At 40.2% G+C, this 18,435-nt stretch overlaps 1 protein-coding gene across 20 annotated transcripts in view; it reads left to right on the top strand.

Moving 5' to 3' along the window:
- Positions 1-18,435, top strand: part of MYT1L (myelin transcription factor 1 like) — a 379,271-nt gene that overhangs the window by 221,988 nt on the left and 138,848 nt on the right. For all 20 annotated transcript variants that reach the window (XM_084622387.1, XM_084622401.1, XM_084622382.1 and 17 more), the window contains exons 3-5: positions 3,886-3,940; positions 4,123-4,156; positions 4,456-4,518. In XM_084622387.1, the coding sequence (XP_084478513.1) occupies positions 3,886-3,940; positions 4,123-4,156; positions 4,456-4,518 (152 nt within the window). The remainder of the gene's footprint in view (positions 1-3,885; positions 3,941-4,122; positions 4,157-4,455; positions 4,519-18,435) is intronic.

The following is an 18,435-nucleotide window of genomic DNA, read 5'->3' on the forward strand; positions in this document are numbered from 1 at the left end:
TGCATCCTCCTTTCTCCAGAGAAGGTGGCCCAATGTTCCATGAAAATGTAAGTACATGTCATGGAATATAACTGTTGTGTAGAAAGTAGGGCTCCTGAGATGAACTCCTTCCTATTCATTAAGGCCAAAATTCTTTCCTTCTATCTCTAACAAAACCTGAGGAAATGGACATTGCTTAGGGATTCTCCAAGAAGCATTGAATTCTGCCCCCAAAGTCATAGATGGCTAGGAAGGCAGGTACATTACTTCTGTGACTGCTCACTTGCTGTAACAGCATCTACAGCTGTTATATACCCCTACATAGGACAGTTGAACATGGTTGTGTGGGCACTCTATCACTCAGTCTGCCTCCTCCCCCTCCACCAGTTCCCATGTCATCAGGTTCCTGCAGTGGGGTGGGATCACAATTTGGTCCTTCAAGCAAAATCTTCCTTTCTGGAGAACTGTGGATGCATGCATAAGTACATTGGCTCTCATTTCAAGTCCTCTTTGGACCTGAGTATTGTGGATCTCACCTATGGACAAATTTGTGGTCCTCCTCTTCAGCTATCAGTGTGGTTAGATATACATGAAGCTGTATCTGGGGTTAGAGATACACATGGATTTCTTGAATGAAGATAGCTAATTTGGTTGGCAAACATGGGCAAACCAACCTCTTCCTTGTCCTGCACCTGAATTTACACAGAATATCATCTTAACTGGGATTACCACTATATGAAGCACATTTATGTCTGTATTATCAGGCTAAGATCGTAACAGCTAATTAAGCAGACTATTCCATGGTTGATTATGCCAGATAATGTTTTCCAAACATTACCACACACAGGCTGCTAGTCAGGTAACTCCACGTCTAGGTCTTTGCAGTATGTTGCTTTCTTGTCAGTAAAGTGAAAAGAATGTGGCACATGTGATGGATTTTTGTGATATGCCAAACAGGCTGTTCCATGCTAGGCATGGAAAAGGTGGTAGCTAGGTTACACGGAACAGTCACAAACACGGCTGTTTTCACTTCAGTGATAGGCATGCCACGTTTATCAAAAATGTGGCCAGAAACCATCCTGTCAAGGCTGGACTTAGAATTTAAGTGAGTTTTCTCCCAAAGGTTTTAGCAACATAGCTGATGACCTCTTTAACTCATCATGCAGGGCCAGAAGCTGGGGAGGGATTGTGTCACCAAATCAATGCATGAATGACACACACACAGTTCTGACGTCTCCCATATGAAATGGAGTTCAGCTGCCTTTGTAGCACTATTTTGCCTTTCCCAGGACCTCACAGAGCATTCTGTAAATGCACATTGTCTTCTCTCTAGCCCTACAGAGATTCCAAAGTTTAGGGCTGAATTCCTAATTCTGACACTTTGCTGCAGAATAAGTACCTAAATTTAAAGAGTCTTTCCTAGGAGAAGGTATTGAACCACATTGCCTGGGACCAGAGGAGCCAACCAGGTGAGGTACAGAGCCTCTGTGAGGATGTCACTTCCCTTCCACAGATCCCAGTTTCTGGGGGGGCTCCAGATCCTAGTCAGTGCAGGAGCAGCCCCCTCCCTGCAGGTAAAATGGATGAAAGGATCCTCACTGAGTTTTTCTGCCCCTGAGTTACTTCCTGTGGGTTTTACCACAGGAGGGGGAGACCTAGCCAACTGTCATGTGCTGATTGGCCTCATCTCAGCCAGAGGCTCAAGCCTATAGAGGCAGAAACAGCCAAAGCAGGGACTGCCGCACTGGCAGGCAGGAGGAGGGAAATGGGGTCCAACTGGACCTACTCTCCCATGCGGCCCTTCTGGACTCACAACTGTGCAGTGGTGACTCCCCCAACTCTAGGGACATTGGGACCCAGGTGATGTCTCCCCTGCCCCTGCCATGTGGGCTTGGGAGACAGCTGCAAAAAGGAGCCAGCCAGAGATTTCATCTGGTAGGGACAGAAGCAGCCAAAGTAGGGGTCTTTAGGTCCTTTGGAGAACTTTCTACAGTTTTGACAGGACTTCCTTTGCCCTGTGCTGGTTGGTTTTTTGATCTAACCCTCTCCCTTCCCGATCCCTCACAGTCTCTTCTTCCTCTCCCCTGTCCTGTCCCCTCCCCCACATCCTTTACATTCAGTGTCCTCTCTCCCTTTCCATTAAGATTATCCTTTCCTAACTAATTCGTCCCCCCGAAAAAATTGTGGAACTACCATCACATTGTTCACTCTGCTTTTGTATTTAGTTTGTAAGCTCTTCACAGTGGCGACTGACTTTTTGTTCTCTGTTTGTACAGTGCCTAGCACAATGGACTCCTAGGTGGTGTGGGAATACAAATAAATAACAATAATCTGCTACAACAATTAGTGGAGTTGGGTGTAAAGGATTAATTGCAAGTTGTATGAGTCTGTGTTTCTGAAGTTTTCGCATTTAAAGGTATTCTTTACTCATATCTAAGCCATTGTGAAAAGATTGTGGGTACAAATCCCTGTGCTTTTGTGTAAGACAGTTGAGACCAGCAATCTCAGCTGTCAATCCAAATATTACCATCAACTGACAACCAATTTTGTATGTGGTCTTTGGAAAACAAACCCCCTAGGGGTTGTCTGCATCCACTTTGGTGCTCCTGATTTCTAAGCTTTGCTTTGTGACCTTTACAATAGCACTCCTATATGTGTGGACCTACCTGGGTCTCAGTACCCAGTGTCTCTACATCTCAGGTGGCTGCTGCACCAGACTTTGCACCTAAGGGATGGAATATATTTTTCCTGTTATGGCCTTTGTTTCAACAAATTCCAGTAAGATCTGTATTTGTGACCAAGAGGATTAAATCGACTCTTAGACTGGACTGAGTGCCCTTTTGAAGACCCGTTGGGACCAATGCAGATGTATTGGATCAGATGCTATTTGGAGCATGGAGGGATTAGGAGAAGCCACACAAGCATATTGAAACTTGTATAGGTCACTGTTTATGCTTCCAGCTAAGATCTGATGGGAAACCCTTTATCTGACCAGTAAAGACATAAGAGTGCCAGAATATTTACTATCGCATAATTCGTCACCCCAGATGGGAGTCCTGTTTATAAAATGAAGAGGCAGATATAGCCACATTCAGTAATTAAGCACTTTATCTAGACTTGATAGTATTTACCTAATCAATGGGATACATCAAGAAAAGACCAAAATCCATATTAAATAGTTGTTTGCGATGTTGTAGATGTGTTGGTCCCAGGTTATAAGAGAGACATGGTGGTGAGGTATTATCTTTCATTGAACCAGCTTCTGTTGGTGGAAGATACAATCTTTTGAGCTTCACAGACCTGAAGAACTCTGTGTAGTTCAAAAGCTTGTATCTTCCACCAACATAAATTGGTCCAATGAAAGGTATTACCTTACTTACATTGTCCCTCTCATATTAAATAGTACCATGCAGACCTATGTACCCCAATCATGTCTCTTTGTTCCCATCTCATTCTCTTTTCCTTTCTCTTATTCCCTGACTATTTATCCACTCTAAAGCCACCTGTAATAAGGCAACCTATGAAATGGGGCTACTTGACCTTAGTTTCAAACTATATAGAAATGTATTATACCCTTGTTGCAAAAAATATATCCAAGTAACCTGGGTTTCCGGTCAAGAAAATCCTTTCAAAAATAGAGGACATTTATGGCTTTTACAGTTTTACAAAATCTATTATGAAAGAGGGCATGCAAGCAGACTGATTAAAGCAAAAATCAACATGCAATTTCTGTTTTTAAACAAATATAGGGATCCTAAAAATCCTTTCTGAGGTACAATTTCCTTTACAGGATAAAATGGAATTAAAATATTGCCAATAAATTGTGTGAGAGACTGTATCAGTCTGTGCATTGATAGTCTGTGCATGCAGGATAAGAACATTGACTGCCTGCTAATCTATTCCCAGATGGAGGTGGATGCAGACGAGAAGCGCCATCGCACACGCTCCAAAGGTGTTCGAGGTACGTCTCTTGCTTCAGTAAATCACTCAAGGCCCCCATTCAGGGTGACCTTCATCCTCCAGAATCTCTTTGCACGATTCATTCTGACCCTTGCTTTTATACAATCTTTTTGGTAATTTTCTGTAGAAGGAGGGTACTTGTAATAGATGATAAATTTTTATATATTTTCCATCTCTCTGCAGTTCCCGTGGAACCAGCCATACAAGAGCTGTTCAGGTTAGTGCTCTGAGTGTAAAATGTATCCCCATTAGCAATTTAGAAAATTCATGCCTTTTAATGGGTATAATGCACTTTCAAGTTCATTGGTGGTTTGCTCATGCCCTGCTGCACTGATGAAATTAATTCCCCTGAGACTTGCTAATAAAAAGCATCCCCTCTTTTTTTCCCTTCAGTTATTTGATTTCTCTCTTTCTGTCTTTGTTGCCCTCCATCTCTGTAATATCTACTGCCTGCTTTTAGTATCATCTTCCTGCAGCATACCGGCACCTATATAATTAATTCTTTCCTTTTTGCAGCTGTCCTACTCCTGGTTGTGATGGCAGTGGTCATGTTAGTGGCAAATATGCAAGACACAGAAGGTAATATCTGTAATTTTTTGTATATAGTGAAGAGATTTGATAAGCAAGTTATCTGACTTGACCTTGCTAACGACCCAATCAATGATAAAAAATAGGGATTGGATATTCTAGAAGCCATTCAGTTTCATACATTTTTTCTTTTCTCTTTCTTTTTTTCCAACTACTTTCTATCGTTTAGATATATCATTTATTAGGATGCTCAAAATATTTAAAAATGTGATCACATTTAAGCACAATGTAAATTAAAAACTAAAACTATCCAAATGAGGACATGTCCCAAACTCTCTTAGCCAACTTACCACAATTCTATATGCATCCTAATCACATAGGTGGTAATCTTGAATGTCTTGCAAAATCTATCACATTGTTTTGCTGAGAACACTTGTTTCTGCTTCCCATCTTCTCTCAGTGTTTGTATGCAGTTCTGTAGTTCATGTGTGGCAAATTAAAATTTGACCTTATTGACATTTTGGTGCCAGCGTGACTTCTATCATTTAATGTAGTTCATAACTGGAACGAAAGCATAAGCTTTTGAGTACAGAGAGTTCAATGATGAGGTTAGATTCAAAGGGCAAAGTCTAGGACAGATCCATGATAATGAGACTTTGAAATTCAGATGATTATACTCTAGTCGTAAATACTGTTACTTCAGCTCCTAAACTGTGAGTAGAGAGATCTCCAGAAGGAGGATGTGTTTAGCTATTAATTGCTAATAATACATCAAGGCAGGATTGCATTATGTATACTTATGTCTGAAAGTCGTCTAGAATATAACCTTTACATTTCTATGTTTGCAGTGTAAATGTTCAAAATAGCATGTGGAGCATGCAGATAAACAACTTTGGTTGCTTCTGCAGTTTGTTCAAGCATTTCTTGTACAATATTGTGAAAATTTACCCGTTAGTACATAAGCTTTTGAATTTTTCTTATATATGGAGTACATTTTATTTAACTTGTTTCATATGACAACCAATGTAGAAGACAAAATGGCTGACATTTTGGCCCTCTTTCGATTGAACTGGAACAAGTTATTTAATCTAGCATGAAATTGTTCTAAACTTTTGTATTTTTTCATTATTGATTTTTGTAAATAGTATTGTTGTCAGATTATAACGAAACTATTGCTATTTAAAGAATAAACATTTCATGCGAAATTCAGTGGCCATTTTGTAATAAATCACATATATTCACTAGGGATTAAACTAAAATAACTAATTCACTTTTTGAACCACAGGTATAAGGTAGATGTATAAATCTACTCTACTATCTGAGTTTCTTTTCAAAGACATATAAGTCCACAGTTAAGTCCACACAAATATTTTTTTAAAAATTAAATTATAAAAGTGATAAACATGTAAAAATTCTTTTGAATGCTGTTTTAAAGGAAAAGTTAACCATTTTGGTTTCTTTATTAGCATATTCAAATTTCTTGCTCTAATCATGTTGTTGTCCATAAAAGTAAAGGTGGCTTCATTTTTGTATTTCTATCAGAGATATGAATAATTTAGCAGAAATATTAAAAATCACATTCCTTAAGACTATTTAGGACTTCCAGTTTCAAAACGTATCATTCTTTTGTTCATTTTCTTCATATAAATACAAGTCTCATCAGCAATTAATGAATGGCACCAACCCCCTTTTTTTTCTTCTTCAGAAATTCCATGAATAGTCAACAGTTAAATGATAAAGTTATAATGTCCTCCACAGGAAATAAACGATACAAAAATTAATTGAGTGCACTTCTTTGCATTTCATGCGATTTGGATTCAGTTTTCCAAAAACATGTTTCCTGAAATCAAACTAAGGAAACAATTTCCAAATGACATTTTGTTTGAACAGAACAGTCACAGCAGTCTCTTCTGAATTGCTGTACCTCTGTGTGCGCGTGTGTGTGTTTGTGTGTGGTGTGTGTACGTACACTATGATCCTTTTTCAGATGGGAAGCACAGGGAATAGCTGTAAAGTTGGACAAGATTAGGTGCAGTTTAGAAATATTAATTCTGGATTTTGCTTCCTTGACATGATTCTGGTGTGTCAATATAAGAACAGACTGAATCTCAGAGTTGCTAATTAAATGAATTTTTTGTGGAGGACTCACAAAGCAGAAAAATTGGAAACATATCGAAACCTCTTTTTTCTGCTTGCTAAAGAATGTCTCTTCTTTTTTAACACCGTGACTGTCAATCCACTACTCAGATTATATGCAACTAGCAGATCTCCTATTAATTTGATTAGGAACCATTTTTTGTTGGGGTTCACTACATGATTTCTGGTTCAGAAAAGATTGGTTTTCAATTATTGTATCAAATCTTATTAATAAATAATTTAAAATAATTTTGAAAATATTTTTCTTGTTTCAAACTCCCCCACCCCCCCTCCACACACACACCTAATCTTGGTTGTTATCAGGGACAGGGGGATAAAATAAACATTTTATGTAAAAGAAAATTAAAAGTCTAAAAATTCCAGATGTGTGTTCAAGACGTTTATATATCTCCAGTGAAACATAACTCAATTTCATTTAGCCTCACAGAACAGAGTTTAATAAGGTTATGACCTTTTTATTCACAATAACAGACCAGCTCTTTATTATGAATGAAAGGTGTTTGCTTCCGCTCGGAAATTGTTTAGCAGTTCTCCAGAATTTTGTAATTTTTTTTTTTCTTCCTGGGATCTCTTGAGTTCTTTGGGATTTGTGACCTTTTTTCTTAACAAACACACTATGACATAATTTTATCCAGCTTCACATGGTGTCTATCACTCTGATATATTTAATTTAAACTCACAAAGTAAATACATACAAATGTAAGACAAATCTTTGGGCTGACACGTCATTATTTTGGTGGGAACAAGATTTGTGACACTAGCCGTCACCTTCAGCCCCCAACTAAAACCCCTCCAACGCATTATTAAGGATCTACAACCTATCCTAAAGGATGACCCAACACTCTCACAAATCTTGGGAGACAGGCCAGTCCTTGCCTACAGACAGCCCCCCAACCTGAAGCAAATACTCACCAACAACCACATACCACACAACAGACCCACTAACCCAGGAACTTATCCTTGCAACAAAGCCCGTTGCCAATTGTGCCAACATATCTATTCAGGGGACACCATCACAGGGCCTAATAACATCAGCCACACTATCAGAGGCTCGTTCACCTGCACATCCACCAATGTGATATATGCCATCATGTCCCTGCAATGCCCCTCTGCCATTTACATTGGTCAAACTGGACAGTCTCTACGTAAAAGAATAAATGGACACAAATCAGATGTCAAGAATTATAACATTCATAAACCAGTCGGAGAACACTTCAATCTCTCTGGTCACGCAATCACAGACATGAAGGTCGCTATCTTAAAACAAAAAAACTTCAAATCCAGACTCCAGCGAGAAACTGCTGAATTGGAAAAAGAAAAGGAGGACTTGTGGCACCTTAGAGACTAACCAATTTATTAGAGCATAAGCTTTCGTGAGCTATACAGCTATAGCTTAGCTGTAGCTCACGAAAGCTTATGCTCTAATAAATTGGTTAGTCTCTAAGGTGCCACAAGTCCTCCTTTTCTTTTTGCGAATACAGACTAACACGGCTGTTACTCTGAAACCTGCTGATTTGGAATTCATTTGCAAATTGGATACTATTAATTTAGGCTTAAATAGAGACTGGGAGTGGCTAAGTCATTATGCAAGGTAGCCTATTTCCCCTTGTTTTTTCCTACCCCCCCCCCCCCAGATGTTCTGGTTTAACTTGGATTGAAACTTGGAGAGTGTTCAGTTTGGATGAGCTATTACCAGCAGGAGAGTGAGTTTGTGTGTGTATGGGGGTGGGGGGGGGTGTGAGAAAACCTGGATTTGTGCTGGAAATGGCCCACCTTGATTATCATGCACATTGTAGGGAGAGTGGTCACTTTGGATGAGCTATTACCAGCAGGATAGTGAGTTTGTGTGTGTGGTTTTTGGGAGGGGGGTGAGGGGGTGAGAGAACCTGGATTTGTGCAGGAAATGGCCCAACTTGATTATCATGCACATTGTGTAAAGAGTTGTCACTTTGGATGGGCTATCACCAGCAGGAGAGTGAATTTGTGTGGGGGGGTGGAGGGTGAGAAAACCTGGATTTGTGCTGGAAACGGCCCAACCTGATGATCACTTTAGATAAGCTATTACCAGCAGGACAGTGGGGTGGGAGGAGGTATTGTTTCATATTCTCTGTGTGTATATAAAGTCTGCTGCAGTTTCCACGGTATGCATCCGATGAAGTGAGCTGTAGCTCACGAAAGCTTATGCTCAAATAAATTGGTTAGTCTCTAAGGTGCCACAAGTCCTCCTTTTCTTTTTGCGAATACAGACTAACACGGCTGTTACTCTGAAATGTAATAAGAGGCAGTTCCTATCTTGAAGAGTTTACAGTCTGAGGTTCTGGTACTGCAAAGACTTATGCATGTGTTTAACGCTACATATCATTGAAGCCACTGAGATTACTCACAGTGCATGAAGTTGAACATGTGAATAAACCTTTGCAGTATCAGGCACTACAAAATGACAAGACAGACAGTGAGTGGGAGCGGAAACAAAGGCATAGAGCAGGGGTGGCCAAACTGGCATACAAGCCACATGTGGCTCTTTTACTGTTAAAGTGCAGCTCATGGAGCCACCCCTGACCCCAGGGTAGGGGCTTCTGCCCAGCAGGGACAGCAGGTCTCGGGGCTTCAGCCCCATGAGCCGCACCTGCGGGGACTCAGGGCTTCAGCAGGAACGGGGATGAAGCCCCAAGAACCTGCAGGTGCCTCCCACAGGGCAGAAGCCCTGAGCCCCGGCTGGTGTGCCCCAATTCTTGAACTTCTGAAGATTGTCATATGCGGCTCAGAAGGGCAGTAGGTTTGGCCACCCTGGCATAGAGAGTCGAAGTGACTTGCTCAAGGTCACACAGCAAGTCAGTGGCAGAGCTAGGAATAAAACTCAAGGTTTTTGAGTTCCAGTCCAAAAACTATCCACTGGTTCATGCTGCCTGGATTTCTTTCTTGGCAAGTATTTACTTGATACGCCTCAGATCCACTGTGGACTGTTGTTTAACCACACATGGTAATTAGATACTCTGAAAAATTATGAATTATTTGTCGATATAATAGTGACTTCAGGGAGTGGCTATGGGTCCTGATTCTGCAAATGCTTTTGCTTGTGAGTAGTCAAACTGAATATAATGGAACCACTCACACTGGTAAACGTAAACTACTCACACCGGTAAAGTATCTCACGTGTGATTGTTAGCTAAATACCTGAAGACATCCCTGGGTTTGATCCTGCTTCCATTAAAATAAATGGGAATTTTACCATTGATTTTAATGCAAACAGGATCCAGCCGTTATATATACAACAATAAATGAAACGGCATGAGTTCAAATTCTTCTCTTCATTATGCAGGCACATCACCTGTGTAACTGAGAGCAAACTGTGGCCACTGTTACTTCTCCAGTAGATGTAAATGGCAGTTTTGGAAATATTAAAGCCTACTGTGTTTCTATGGATTTTGAATTTTGTATTAAAATGCACATGATTTATGCAAAAGATGGATATGGTCTATCATATAAATATGTATTTAGACACATCATAAAACTCTTAACTAGATTCCATTAAAAATATAGTGAGTCCGAGCAACGGCCTATTTTTAAAACCTCCATAACATGGTTGCTTAATTCCCTCCCCCCCTTGAATAACAGAAGCAATTAGGTTCTATTATGGACTAATCACTTGCCAAATACCACATGCTTCAAAATGAAAACCATTTTTAACAAATATGAGAAGAAAACAATTTTAAACTGGTAGAGCAGTAATTTTTTTTATATGTATAACTGCAAACAGCTGAAACTGTTGTATGGGAAATTGGGAAGGGGAAAAAAACATTCCTAGTCTAAGACCATGCAAATTAAGTTTCAGTGCAGAATGAATTTTTAAGGCTGAATCATAAATCCTTCAGATTTAAAATGGAAATATTGATGGATCCCTAACGGTGTGTTGCAGTGTGATTGCTGAAAAATTAGAATGTGGCTGAAATAAACAGAACAAACCCAAACGTTTCATCCAGACAGGAATCCTTTGTGCTCTTTGTTAAGTTCATGTTGGAAGTATAGGGCTTCCCTCTGCCCCATTTTTCTCCATGTAACATTAAGGAAGCCTTTTTCAGAAGCAAACAAGTATCACAAAAGTGAGGAGAGGAGACACAAATAATGTTTGGATCTATAATATATGACTAATCACCAACTCTATAAAAGTATTTTGCTTTGTGACTACCCACCAAAGTATTACTTGATATTAACTTATGTTTATTGTCTTTCTGTACTGTCGCTGGTCCTTTCATCTATGAAATTGTACAAATAGACATGTTGTGATCATTTTAATTTTTGAAGGATGAGATCTGTTCCTTAAAACAGAAGATTTGTTGTTAAAAAATGCACATTCTTTACAATAAGCCATGCTCTCTTGATTAAAAAAAAATCACGCTATTATTGTTTTGGTATTATATATTCTGTTTTAGTCCTGCCCATTTTAGAACAGACTGAGAAAAATAATTCAAACTCCAAACTTGAAAATTAAAAGACTCAAATATCTCTCTATTAGAAAATTATTGAATTTTCTCTGGCTTGTTGTGCCATATTTCTTATTCAAATTTTTTCATTTCATATACCTTTTCACCCACTAGTTTGATTGCCATGGCTGCAGCCGTGGGTGAATAATTGCCTGTCTTCACAGGAGCATGTTCTGGAGCTAAAGTCGAGTGCTTGCTTCCTGATGTATGCCTCATTTGGATTCTGCCGACAGCCTAGGGGCTGTATTATTCATGCCTTGACAGATAGCACTCACTAAAAGCATTGGAACAGGGCCAGGTACTGGCAGAGAGATAGCAGAGCATTGCAACTTGCAACTGAGAGGAGCATCTATAATACAAAAAAAGAGAAATCCTCATACCTCCCTTTTACTGGTTTCACTTTGGTGGAAAATTCATTTGCATCAAAATAAAATACCCTAAAAATAAATACATTTTTTTCTAAACCACGCATGAAAGTTTAACACAATTTTCCACATTTAATTGCAAAGCTGATTTTAATTAGTAAGGCCCTGCATGTGAAAAATGAAGATTCACTTGGGTGAATGTAACACATTGCAGTGTCTGCTGAATGCTCTAATTAATGTATGGCTGCTGTACAACAGGGTGCACTATGGGATATTTATGAAAAATTCTGTGCACGCAGCCATCTATCTGTATTTTAGTTCTTGAATCTACAAGAATAAATACCCCCCCTTTATTCTTTATGAGACATCATTGTGCATGCCATCACTCCATCCATAAACTTTATGGTATGCCTGTCCTTTTTACTATTTGTCAATGATATCATAAATCAGAAGTCAGGACATACATATTTTAACATTAATTTGATAGCAGAGCATGGTTGCACAGTGTGCAAAAATCGAGGTCCATTGATACATCTGTGTAAAGTATAAAAGCCTAAGCACAGAACAGTGAGGTCTTTCTTATTTTTATGCCACAGTGAAAAATCCTGGTGAAAGCTGGAAATAAAGACAAATGTATCTTCATTTCACTCTAAGCTAATAGCCAACTTTTATTATACTATCACAATAATGATAAAATGAACAACTGGGTGTTTTCCTAAGGAAAAACTGTACATCAGCACTAAATAAACAGTGCCTTTCTATTTTATTTACTGATATATTTCTAAATATTTTGTTATAATTGTGGTAAATGACAAGAATTATACTTTAAAGACATTTTATATAGAATATAATTCATTACTCAGGTATTTTTAACATATTTTAATAAGAAGAGATGCACTACTTTGTTAAATCCAGTTAAATATTTTCTTCAACTAATTTTTAGTTGTAAGCAAAAGATCATAGGGATTTTCAGAAGGAACACTGCAAACAATAAATAAATGTACTGACAGGGAATCCATAGTGTATTAGAGGTCTGTATTGGCTGCTGTCTGGATTCAGCAATATACTCTTTCTCTGAATTGTTGATTAATGATTAAAAAGGTCCAGACTTGGGTCTGAAACAGCAACAAAATATACACCAGAAATTGGTGTGTGGTTCTGCATGCTGGTAGCTATTGTCTAGGGCTTTCTGCACAAAGGAACCACAGTTCAATTCCTCCTACCACCATCTGGGTTGGGAATAGCAATTTCAGTGGCAGCAAGTTTCAGAATCTTGATGTGCCAGAAGTAGTAGCCTAATAAAGGAGAGAAAATTCAAAGGCAGGCTATCAGAAGGTGCTGACCCATCTGTGCAGTGACAACAAACAGCAGATTTGGGAGTGGGACCTGCAGCAAGTCCCTGGGCTGGTACAGTGTGTGTTGCCGAGATGATATGCTCATTTTCTTTCAAATGGCAGGTGCTGGGCATATTTCTCATTCAGCACTTCACTTGCAGCCACAGTGTCTGCTGTGGAAAGGTCTGTGTGGAGGTGTTGCTGTCAGCCATTAAATAAATCAAGACTGAGAGGACAGTAAGGACAGGGAATAAAAGAAAGAACATTTGGTAATACTGGGGAGATAATTCCCCCAAGAGGCCACTGCAAGTCTTCTACCTACAGGAAATTAGGATGGCTGGTTTGGTAGCTTGAGTAAACTCATAATGTGCTCTTATGATAGAAATAGATGGTTTGAGGGTAAATTTATGGGTTCTACTTCTCAACTGGCAGAGAAAAAGTGCTGCAGAAGTGATCCATACAGATTGGGCAAGACATTTCATCTCTCTGTGCCTCAGTTTCCCTATCTGTAAAAGGGAAATAATGTTATTTATTCTCCTTTAGAAAGTGTCCTGAGATGTATGGATAACAAACACTGCACAAGAAATTATTATTATGTACTATACTTGCAACTTTGTCTCTAGTATTTACCTACTTGTACATAAATAACGAAGGGCCTGATCAAATACTTACTGAAGTCAATGGGAGTCTGTTCATTAACTCCACTGGGCTGTGTATCAAGCCCTCTATCTGGCAGATTAGGCAGAATTCAAATTATTTATAAGGAGGGTTGAACTTATATTTAGAACCAACTGTATTTTTCCCACTTTGGATATATAGAACTACTACTCAGGCCTTGTCTACACTACAGGGGAAATTCGATCTAAGCTACTTAATTTGAGTTACGTGAATAGCGTAACTCAAATCGACGTAGTTTAGATCTACTTACCGTGGCGTCCACTCCCATCGACTCCTCCTACTCTGCTAAATTGGGTGGAGTACAGGAGTCGACAGGAGAGCTATCTGCAGTCGATTTAGCAGGTCTTCACTAGACCTGCTAAATTGACCATCGATGCATCGATTGTGACTCGTTGATCTCCTGGTAAGTGTAGACAAGCCCTAAGTCAATTCTTTATGCTAAAAGCCTTATTATAATTACCGAAGTTTAATAAGCTAGGAATATTTGACACCTTTCTGTTCAATACTGTGCATTTTAGTAACAACCCTTTGTTATGGATATTGGTGTTGTGTAAAGTTAGTATGGGTCATAATAAACAGGCATATGCACTATAGTTTAACCAAATTTTGCATATATACTCTTTCCAAAGAGCATTCTGGGCTACAAAGAAGGTGAATGTCTTGAAAAAAGCTTTTTTCCATGGATGATACAGTATTCTCATGAATCAATGGTGCTCTACGTTCCCTTAATTCATTCCCACAGCTAGTTGTAATCCCAGTTCCCTTCTTAGTGAAGGCTGTACTGGCAAAAGTGTGAGTGATGAAAGTAGCAGGGAAAACAGGAAATTAAGAACGTTGTTGTTATATCTTTATCCCATGCTGATCACTATGGTATCTGAGCTGAGAACAGAACCCAGGACACCTGACTCCCAGTCCCCCCGATCTAACTACTAGACCACATTACTAGACAAAAGCCCATGGGTGGGTTCAGGGAGAAAAGAAAGAGAGGAAAAGGGAAAGAATTAGAAGAGCAAAAACAAGGTTGTGAGGAATAATTGGATAAAGAATAGGTTTTCTTTAAAAACAAACAAAAAACCCAGTATGATGTTTCTTTAAAAACCTTTTATTGAAGTTCTTCCACAGACATCATTTCTTATTAGCAGCTGATATGAAGTACTGCTTCTAGCGGTGTCAGCTGAGGACAGTGGGCGGTTGGTTGCTTTAGAGTCATCTTCAATGACAATAATAAAAAAATCCACAGTACAAAACCAAATGCCAAGTGGATATGCAGCTTGTGAGGATTTGGCATTGTACAACTTAAGGGCACAATCCTGTAAGCAACTGAATAACTTTAGCCAGATGAAGAGTCACATTGGGTTAGCTAGTTTCCTGTCTGACTACCTGATCTGCACCGTTTTCCATCTCATACCGTACTGGCCAACTGTGTTGTACAGTATTGTGAATGATATGTTACAGTAGTTAGTGGCAGTACTATTGTGACTGAAGTTAGTCATGTGTGTTTGAAGGACCAAGTCCTAAATCAGTACTGTGCAATACAGTTTGTAATATTGTAAAGCATATTTTGCCAGTACAGGATATGATTATCCTCAAATGTTAACACCAGTCATTGTTTAGATGTTAAGCTCTTTGGGACAGGGACTTTTTGTTCTGTGTTTGTACACTACCTAGCACCACAGGGTCCTTGTCTATGACTAGGATGCTAGGTGCTACAGTAATACAAATAATAAATAATGTTCCTAGAGCCGTTGCTAGTTGAAGGTCTTCAGGTTTTGACACAGTTTTTAATACTATTAGTAAATGTACTTAAAATACTCATGGGCTGGGGTGCAGGATCAGTTCAGCAAGCAGGAAACTAATGCAATTTCTCCATCTGGCCAATTGCAACATCATGTGAAGGAAATCCACAATTATCTATCTATCTAGGTGTCATGGGGTTGGTATGTCCCATCCCACTTTGGGGGCAGGGCAAGGGCTGTTGTAGTCCCGTGACTAGGTTTACTTGAACCATCTTAGCCTCGGAGGAGTGTAGCCTAATGGCCAGAGCCAGTCTGGCGGCCCTGGGTTTTCAGGTAGGATGGAACACCAATCAGTCTAGGGGCTCAGGCCTTCAGGCAGGGTGGAACACCAAATAGTCTAGAATCTGACATTCTCGCTCTGGCACACAGCCTAAGGTCAGGGAGCTGACACCCCTATGTGGGGTTGGCAGCAGGACATAGGGCAGTAGTGGGCAACTCTCATTGGCCAGGAATGGCAAATTGAGGCCACTGGGAGCTGCGGGCAGCCATGCCTGCGGACAGTCAATGTAAACAAACTGTCTCACGGCCCGCCAGTGGATTACCCTGATGGGCTGCATGCGGCCCGCGGGCTGCAGGTTGCCCACCACTGATGCAAGGGGACCCAGGCCTACCCTACTCCACCGGGTCCCAGTCCAGGGCCCTAAGAGTGGTGGAGAGTTCCACCATTGTGTTAGCGGGGATCCCACTGCAACATGCTGACAGTGTCTGGCCCTATGGGCTGTCCCCCTGGGCCACTTTCTATCCTGTCTCCTCATGTGGCAGTCTGGGCATCCTTGGCATCTCAGGGTTCCTCGGCTTGGGCTGCTCCGAGCAGCCTTGACCACTCTTGGGTGCCTTCCATTGTCCTGTTGTTTGCCAGGGTCTCAGCGTGTTTGGCTTCCACGGTCTGGAGATTTGGTGGCTCCCAGGCTGGAGATTTGGCATCCTCCCTCTTTAACAGTCATCCCCTAGTGAGCAGAGGTTCTCTCTTTTATACCTGGGTCCCAGCCGGAGCATGTCCAGCAGGGGCGTGAAAGCCTAGCCTCCTCTGCCCATAGCATGGTGTTAACCCCAGATGGACCAGTGCAGGTCTGGTGTGCCCGTAAAATCAATAACTAATTTTATCTTCACAACACTTCTGTCAAGTACGAGAATATTATCCTCATTTTACATATGGGGAACTGAGGTACAGATATGACTTGCCCACCACCACATAGGAAATCTGCATCTGAGCAAAGAATTGAATCTTTGTTTCCTGAATCCCACTTTAGTGCCTTATGCACTAAGCCATCCTTCCTACTCCTGTATTCAAAATGTGTTCTAGCAAAGATAGACTAGCAAATGACTTCTTGTTATGGTGTATGTGCTGTGATTATATGGTATTTTAACATAGCAACTGGTCCTCACTGACCAACATTCATTATGGAAGTGCTGGTTGTGATTCCTGCTAGGAGGACCTGTCATTAATAGTTAAGTCTGAGATGAGTTTTGCACTTAAATCAGAGATTCAATGACTGTGTTATGTATAACAAATACAATGTATTTTCCTCAAAATGACAGCACTTACTCCTTGGGCACACAATATTTTTGTGGGCATTTATGAGTAAATCTGTAAATTAGCTTGAGTTAAAATTAATTTAAAAATGGATCTTTGAAGAAATTTAGCACCAGGTGTCAGATCATTTTTTGTCCCTAATGATCTTAATAACACAGACTATTTAAACTTCCTGTAGAGAGAAACTCACTGAAATGCATAGGCTACGCTGGAAGACTTCACAACTGAAAGGTTTTTTTTCTTCACCAAGGGTTGAAGAAGAATGTCCTTCTTCAGAAAATCCCACAAAGAATTGCCCTCTTTTAAAATGGCTGCCACCTCCTTTTATTCTCAATGGAAATGAGGCAACATGCTGCCTTTAGGAAGATGGTGGTTCCCTCTTTCAAAATAACCACTTTCTCCCATTATTTCAAATCTGCCATCAGACAACATGGTAACCCCTTGTGCTGTCATGGGGCTTTGAAGCAGTGGCTCCCTCAGTGCATGAGACAGGTGGCGGTGGCTGAGCAGTGACATGTCCTAGTGAGTAGCCATGCTAGAGTCCCTCTGGATTAATTAAGTCAATGGGAGCCCTTCTCCCATCAGTTAGAGCAGCTACCCTAGAGAACTTACAGCTGCGCGGCTACATCAGTGCAACTACACTGCTGTAAGTTCGCTAGTGTAGCCATTGCCTAAGAGTAAATAAAAAAATACAGAGTACAAGTAGCGATATGTTAAACTTTTTGGTGGTTGCTTTTGAGAAAACATGTTACAATAGTAGCGTTTCACAGTTCTGTAGCCTTTTCATCCGTGGATCTCAAACACTTCACAAGTAAGTAATTTAAGCCTCACAGCAGTTTTGCAATGTTAGGTAAGGTAGATACAGGGTATAGTAAGGTCATAACATTCACCACATTGTAATGTAATCACTTCTGGGTTTCAGAATAACAGCTGTGTTAGTCTGTATTCGCAAAAAGAAAAGGAGTACTTGTGGCACCTTAGAGACTAACCAATTTATTTGAGCATGAGCTTTCGTGAGCTACAGCTCACTTCATCAGATGAAGTGAGCTGTAGCTCACGAAAGCTCATGCTCTAATAAATTGGTTAGTCTCTAAGGTGCCACAAGTACTCCTTTTCTTTTCACTTCTGCGTTGGGACCTAATCTACCTCATTGAAATGCAGAAGTAGGCAGAATATAATTACATGTGTTTAAATTTTGTCAGGGCCCTAGAAATAACATTTCTACTCTTAAATGGGACCTTTAACGACCAGAAATAGTCAGGACTTCTATTTTACCTCACACCTGAAATAAAGCATCACCAGCTATAATGTTCTTCCTATGATACCTGTCTAGAGAATTGGCTTAATAGTAACTGAGGGCATGGCTACACTGGAAACTTCAGCGCTTTGAAGTGCGAGTGTGGTCGCACGTGAACGCTCGGAACCTGTTTACACTAGCGCTTTAAAACACTCTGACTTGCTGCGCTCAGGGGGGTGATTTTTCACCCCCCTGAGCCAGCAAGTTAGAGCGCTATAAAATGTAAGTTAGTCAAGCCCTAATTAGAGGAGAGAATGCCACTTTGTGAATCACAGAGCTGCTTTCTGCATCACCTTGGTGTTCCTTGAAGGTACTGACATATCAGG

This window comes from Lepidochelys olivacea (genome assembly GCF_965140295.1).
Source record: "Lepidochelys olivacea isolate rLepOli2 genome assembly, chromosome: 3".
Lineage (NCBI taxonomy): Eukaryota > Metazoa > Chordata > Testudines > Cheloniidae > Lepidochelys > Lepidochelys olivacea.